General features: G+C 46.4%; 1 protein-coding gene across 1 annotated transcript; it reads left to right on the forward strand.

Annotated features, from left to right (window-relative positions):
- Nucleotides 1-460: 460 nt before the first annotated feature.
- On the forward strand, nucleotides 461-7,577 carry LOC121939208 (enteropeptidase-like; the record flags this gene model as incomplete). Its single annotated transcript, XM_042482290.1, has 10 exons — nucleotides 461-601; nucleotides 1,579-1,728; nucleotides 1,874-1,979; nucleotides 3,432-3,576; nucleotides 3,649-3,790; nucleotides 5,851-5,940; nucleotides 6,786-6,911; nucleotides 7,023-7,166; nucleotides 7,233-7,343; nucleotides 7,454-7,577. Coding segments are annotated over 10 exons (1,279 nt in total), but the record flags the coding sequence as incomplete, so codon positions are not given.
- Nucleotides 7,578-7,703: the final 126 nt, after the last annotated feature.

A 7,703-nucleotide genomic window follows, 5' to 3' on the forward strand; every position in this document is an offset into this window, starting at 1 on the left:
CAGTTTCTGTCGCTGGATCATCAGGTCATACACACACACACACACACACACACACACACACACACACACACACACCTGACAGGTAACACACACACACCTGACAGGTAACACACACACACACACACACACACACACACACCTGACAGGTAACACACACACACACACACACACACACCTGACAGGTAACACACACACACACACACACACACACACAACTGACAGGTAACAAACACACACACACACACACAAAACTGACAGGTAACACACACACACACACACACACACACCTGACAGGTAACACACACACACACACACACACACACACACACACACACACCTGACAACTAACACACCCACACACACACATGATAGGTAACACATACACACACACACACACACACACACACACCTGACAGGTAACACACACACACCTAACAACATACTGTTATATTATTGGCAGCTGAGCTCTCAGGCTCCGCCCCTCCTGGGACCGTGTGGTTGCTAAGTGACCAATCAACTGTTGAGTTTCTGTCTGATGACATCAACAACTTGTCAGGCTTCATCGCCACCTACAGCGCTGCCAACACCGCCAACCTGACAGGTGACCATGACTCCGCCCCCACAGGAAGTACACAACCACTCACTGAACCTGTCCACCTGTGTGTGTGTGTGTGTGTGTGTGTGTGTGTGTGTGCGTGCTTGTTTTCAGGGCAGTTTCCCAGAGAGCAGGTGATGTGAAAACTCTGAGTGTGTTAACCTTGAGAGAGGAGGAACTGTTATCTGTTCCAGAAAGAGTTAAGTCAAACTCAGTCGGTCACCATGGTAACTGACTCTGAGTCAGTCACCATTGTAACTGTGAACATAACCTGCTCGCTGGCAGGTTTTCTATCAGAAACATAGAGTTTACCTGTCTCCTCCCACCTGAAGCAAACTGTCAGACACTGTCCGTATTTTTGCAGTCTGATTAATATCGAGCAGAATTATTACGCAGCATCTTACGTCAGGAGAGGATTTACAGACCTCGATTGGATGTGCTCTCATTCCTGATGAATTTTTGTTATAGCAGCACAGTTTTTTATTACACTAAATCAGTCATTGATCTTAATAACATGCTGCAGCCGCACTCAGCAGGACATGAGTCCAGAGGACATTTATGTGTCCAAACAGCATCCTGTTGGCCTTTAAACGACTACACGTTCAAACGGCCGCCGAACGAAGATTTACTCCGTTTAACGTCAAATACGAATCAAACCAAAGTGAGGTCGGCCTACGATCATGGCGGAGTGAAATCCGTCGACCTTTCTGAACGATGTTTTTATAGATTTCATTTTCAGCTGCTTCAGAGAGCGTTTTCCCCCTGAGGGCCTGAACCCAGATGAAGACCAGCATTTATTCTCTCCCTCACTGCTTCATGGCTTTTTATGGAGGTCGTGCACGCGCCGAACTCAGAGTGAACACGCTCACAGCTGATTGGACGGATTCAGATCAGCTGATCTGGACCCCAAAACTCAGAGTTTCTCGTCTCAGAGTTCAGAGTCACTCAGAGTCTGATCAGCCTCCTCTCTGAAAACCCTCTAGGTGAGCAGAAGCTGTCCTGTACCTTTGAGCAGGGTATGTGCTTCTGGCAACAGCAGCAGGACAATGACGGCGACTGGATTCGAACACGCGGCTCCACGTTTCCTCCACTGAGTGGCCCGAGCGTCGACCACACGCTGGGGAATGCCTCCGGTCAGTTCAATAAACAACAACAAACAAACAAACAACACAGGATGATAAGAAGACCGAGAGGAATATTGTTGTTTGTTGTTATTAGTTGCAGTAGTTAGTGATATTAGTGATGTTAGTGATGTTTGTTTGTTTGTTTGTTTTTCAGGTTTCTACATGGTCACTCCTCTGAGTCCCGGCCAATGGCTGAAGAGCTTCAGGATCCACAGTCTCCCTCTGACTCCGCCGACACAGCCCCTGTGTCTCAGCTTCTGGTATACTTCAACAACAACAACAACAACAACAACAACAACAACAACAACAACAACAGCAACAACAACAAATACAACAACAACTACAACAACATCAACAAATACACCAACAAAAACAACAACTACAACAACATCAACAAATACACCAACAAATACAACAACAAAAACAACAACTACAACAACATCAACAACCGAAAATAAAAATACACACAGGTCAGCTGACAGAGTTAAAATCAGATTTTCAGCGTATGAAAACATTCTGTTCAGAGTTTCAGTCTCAGTGTCATGATTCCTGCATTCTCCTCCTCCCCTTCACTGCCAGTACTTTTCCATTCACCTCACTCTGACCTGCTCTTTCTGCTGGCCACGCCCACTGCTGCAGTCTGCTCTCCCCCACAGCTGCAGCTCATCATCAATCAGTCCAGTACTTAAGACTCTCGCACACGTTCATTCACTGCCAGATTGTTCCTCTGCCATGCATGACTTTCCAGCGTTCTTTTGCCAGATTTCCTGTTGCCGACTCAGTTTGTTCCCGACCAACCCTCCGTGCCTGCCACCCGGTGTACCTACCTGCCTTCTGTCCCTGACCACGTGCTTCGCTTCGGCGTTCCGCATCTCTGACGGCTTCACTGGCAAAGACCTCCCCGCTCGACCACGACGATCCTTCAGCCTGCTCCTCGACGGTACCGTTGCATCCTCGGACTGTTTCCTCGGCTACGGATCCCCTGCCTGTTCCCGACCACGACCCAGCGTTTTCCCCGACGACGTTTCCACACGTGTTGTCGGTTCCTCGAGCTACGGGGTTTCCTACTCTCCAGCCACAGTGAGTTCCAGCTTCGTGTCTTCATCTCGTGGGATTACCAGAGACATTAACTGGGTAATTCACCCGAAGAACGGACAGAACATTTGTGAGCTGATCTTTAATTGTGTTGGCGATAATAAAGCTTATTACCAACTGACTTTGAGTGTTGGCGTACTGCTTCTGGGTTCATACACACCCCGTTTCACTCAGACCTTCAGGACGAACGCAGACGAGTTTGAGATCAGATTTGAAAACGTAAACACAGTTGATGTTCTGGACGTCAGGTGGGAGGAGCTCCGCAGGCGGCAGGCGGACCGGCCTCTGAACCTGCTGGCGGTCCGGTGGGCGGGGGGGCAGTGAGGGTAATAAACATAAGGGACAGACATAAGGACACATGAGGACAGAACCGTGGGGAACGCGACAGATTTAAAGGTTTTGAGTTGAATGAACTGAGTTCAGCCAGAGAGAAAAGATTTAACCAACCAGGGAGCCCGACAGCGAGTCCAGGAGAGACGGGACAACCACGTCCTTCATTTCTTCACAACAAAGACGCAAACAAACAAATGAAAATGGAAACAACGAGGAAAGAAACATGTAAACAGCACATAAACACGTGTGTGTGTGTGTGTGTGTGTGTGTGTGTGTGTGTGCAGGTACCACATGTTCGGAGAGGATGTCCACCGTCTCTGCGTCCTGCTGTCTCAGCCCAACGTCACTGTGGTGTTCCAGAAAGATGGTAACTATGGGGACAGCTGGAATTACGGCCAGGTGACCCTCGACCTGACGGCAGAGACCACGGTCAGTGATGATTGATCAGTTATTGATCAGCTGATGGATAGTGATGATCAGTGTGACCTCTGACCTCTGCAGGTGGTGTTTGAAGCCCTGAAGGAGGGCGGGATGAGGAATGACATTGCCCTGGATGACATCACTGTGACCTCTGGTCCGTGTGGCCCTGCCCCCCCGGAACCTACCAACGTACCACCTCCAACAACCACGCCCCCGATACCAGGTGAGAGACAGACCACGCCCCTTTAACAGGTGAGCCACAGACCACGTCACTTTTACACATAAGACACATGCCACGCCCCCTTGACAGGTGACCCCCGCAGACCACGCCCCCTTTGACAGGTGAGACACAGACCACCAGGGGCGTCCTAGTGGGGGGAAAAGTGGGACTGACTACCCAGGGCCCCAGTGGGGAGGGGAGCCCTTAATGTGCCTGAAATAAAAATTAATTTTTTATTTTCATTTTTTTTCTCTTTAAGCAACAACTGCAACAAGTTAAAACTAACTAAAACTGTCTGAATAAATAAGCAAACATTCAGAATTCCTTTCTGGCAAAAATGTGGAGTCTCTCTCAGAGGCCCCTCTCACCCCTACTTAATGCTCCAAATGGTCCAGTCCGCCCTGCACCGGTCGACTGAGTTGATTTGTCAGCAGTCGGACAGGTGCGAGAGCGAGTGACGTCCGGGTATCAGGTAGTAGCAGGCTGAGGTAAAACAACGTTTAATGACTTTCTTTCAAAAGAAATTTGGGCACAACGTACACAGTTTAAAAATGGTTTACTCTCAAACCAGCACTGTAGATTCCAGGCGCTCAGGAGTCGAGCTTGGATTATATTTGTGTTTTAGATAAAAGTTTATTATTTCCATAAATGACTCAATCTCATATGACATTATATTTGTACATTTTACTTTGTGGTAAAGTCAGTCAACTTTGGAGCAATGTTTAGTTAATTTCCCAGTGAAATATAATATAGATATCAACAGATTCATCACAGTCTCTAGATTCATATAACTGACCAGCTTTAAAACGTAGCGTGCTAACACCCGACAAACACGGTGTATTTCATTTCAGGTAAGACTGTTTCCATTAGTGTTAGAGAAGTAAACTGAGAACTGAGGGGAATAATTACAATTATTAGGGTCACGGCATCAAGTGTGGCTGAATCTGACTGAAAGTAAACTGTAGTTTTTGGAGGTTTTTCACGTTGAGGGGTCAGATTAAACAAAATAAACCCTTGTTATTCAACGAGTCTCTTGGCTTCAAATAATCGTGTTTAAAGAGGTCTGAAGGGCAATATTCTGCATGCTAGGCCGGTAAAAAGCATCCTGAATGAAACACTTGCAGTTACAGTTTAGAAATTGTAAAACTAATATTGATATGCAGCTTAGATTGGAGACAGTTAACCAAGATAGCTTTGAGCATATATTTTTTGTTTAATCCAAATAAACCAGTATCATAGCAACAACAATGTCACGTTACGTCACAGTGTTGGCTAGCATAACATAACATTATGAACCGCATGATCTTCAGTTTCAGAAACTGAAAGTGCAGCAGCGGCCGGCCTCTCAGCATCCGCTCATGTTTCTGAGGATGTAGCTGAGCTCGAATCGTGGAAACGAACAGCAGTTTCTGAGCAGTCGTCTGTAGTTTCAGAGATCTTAGATCTTAGAAACAGGAACAACAACGATCCTGTTTATACTGCATGTTAGGCTGAAGGCAGCACAAGACTCTGATGGTCGTCCTGTTTGCTTTCTTGCTTGTAGGGTTCAGTCCTGGCAGGTATAGAGGAGCAGCAGGTGTTCAGCAGGTGTTAGAGGATGAAGGAGGTGAGGAGTATGAGGGCATGAGTGAGAATGATGACAGGAGGACAGGAGAAGCTGAAGAAAGTGAGGGCAGTTCATCGAGTACTTTCCAGTGTGGTTATAACAGTTGTGCAGGGTTGGCTGTTTTCATGGGGATGAGAATTCCTGGCGACGCCCCTGCAGACCCCGCCCCTTTCAACAGGTGAGACACAGAGCCCGCCCCTTTCAACAGGTGAGACACAGACCACACCCCTTTTAACAGGATGCTTTTTAAGAAGAAGCCTTCCAAGTTGTATTTATTTTTGATTGTTATTAATTGTTCTTTACTGTTATTGCTTTTTATGTATTTTGTTGTTGTTGTTTATTGTTGGTGATTTGTTGTTGTTTGTGATTGTTGTGTTCTTAAGCTGTGATTCAGACTCAGACACTATTGGTTCACCTGTGGCCTGACTCTGCCCTATCTGTGCTCTGATTGGTCCAGCTGACTGCGGAGGACCCTTTGACCTCTGGGAGCCAAACTCCACCTTCAGTTCACCAAATTACCCACAATCCTATGGGAACAAGGCTCAGTGTGAGTACAGGCCAGGAGTCAGTGTCCTCCCAGTAAAGACCAGTACAGAGAAACACTGCACCACCAAAACCATTCAGTTCTTTTTTTCTCTTTTTTTCCAGCTTTATTTAACAAAAAAAATGTACAAAATAAGTCAGACAAACAAAAAACACAAACATACAAGAGAGCACACAGACGATAATAAATAATAATAAATACACATAACATCAATACAAAAACCAATAAAAATATTTAAAATATTATTTTTAAAAAAGGAGACAGACAGTATCGGAAATAATACGTATTTACATTAGATAACCAGAGATAAGCTGGGATGACATCATCTCCACTGACTACAACAATGTACTACAAATCCCAGAGTTCCTTTCAGCTATTGCCTGTCGTCTTCTCTCACCGAAGTACTTTTACTTGTTTTTACTAGTTTGTTAAAAATGTTTAATCACAGAAAAACATTTTCTCCGTAAAACTGATCTGCAGTTGACTTCTTTAATGATTAAAGTGTCAGACTTTATTTATTTATGAAACATGAGCTCATCGGCCACTTTCTTCTTCTGGAGCTTTCACTCACGTCTCACAGTCTTCCTCGGCCGACTGACAGTTTCATCAAAGTGACTTTTCTGTTTATGTTTCTGATTCTACAGAAACATAAACATCAGCTGATATCTGACACAAACATGTCAACAACAGCAGGTTTATAGACAAATACACATGTAAACAACATAAAAATAAATCATAAACAAGTAAACAGAAATAAACAAAAGCATGTAAACAAACAGACTGAAGATGAGTAAACAAACACCTGAGGATGTTTACCTGGCTTCACCCATGATCCTCTGCTGCTGCAGGTCTCTGGACGCTCCACGCCGCCGACGGGCAGAACATCCAGCTCCACTTCTTGGACTTCGATGTCGAAGCGACCCATGACGTCATAGAGGTGCGGGACGGAGTAGGGCCGAACTCCACCTCACTGGGTGAGCGTTTTACCCAGAATCCTCTCAGTTCCGCCCCTCCAGGCGTGTGTGTGATCAGGTGACGTCGCTCTGCATGTTTGAATGTGTGTCTGAATGTTTTCGTTCTTCCAGCCATCCTGACGGGCAGCGATGGCCCCGCCCATGACCTGTTCTCAACGACCAATCAAATGACAGTGTGGATGTTCACAGACAAATCGGGTCACGGACGCGGATTCAGAGCCAACTTCAGCTCCGGGGTCAACCTGGGCTCGCCAGGTGAGTTCAGCCTAGCAGGGATCATTGATAAGAGTTACTGATTATTGATTGTTTGTTTGTGAACAGCTGCGTGCGCGGGCGGTCAGTTCCAGTGTCACACAGGAAGCTGTATCCACAGCAACACTCAGTGTGATGGCAAGGTCGACTGTCCTGACGCCTCCGACGAAGCTGACTGTGGTGAGTCCATCAGGAGGTGAGGTCACCATCAATACCTCACCTGTGACCATGACAGGTGTGTTCACAGGTGTGTGTGTGTGTGTGTGTGTGTGTGTGTGTGTGTGTTTCAGTTGTGCTGGGGCAGAACAGTTCCAGTCGTCTCCAGTTTCAACTGGTTTCCTCTCTGCTCACCGTGTGTGCCGACACCTGGAACCCTCACCTGTCTGACTTCACCTGCCAGTACCTGGGATACAGGTAACTCTCATCCCCTGGTACCTGGACACAGGTAACTCTCACCTGGTGGTACCTGAGATACAGGTAACTCCCTCCTGGTGGTACTTGAGATACAGGTAACTCTCTCCTGGTGGTACCTGAGATACA

The sequence above is a fragment of the Plectropomus leopardus genome, unplaced genomic scaffold (assembly GCF_008729295.1).
Source record: "Plectropomus leopardus isolate mb unplaced genomic scaffold, YSFRI_Pleo_2.0 unplaced_scaffold4340, whole genome shotgun sequence".
NCBI classification, from domain to species: Eukaryota; Metazoa; Chordata; class Actinopteri; order Perciformes; family Serranidae; genus Plectropomus; species Plectropomus leopardus.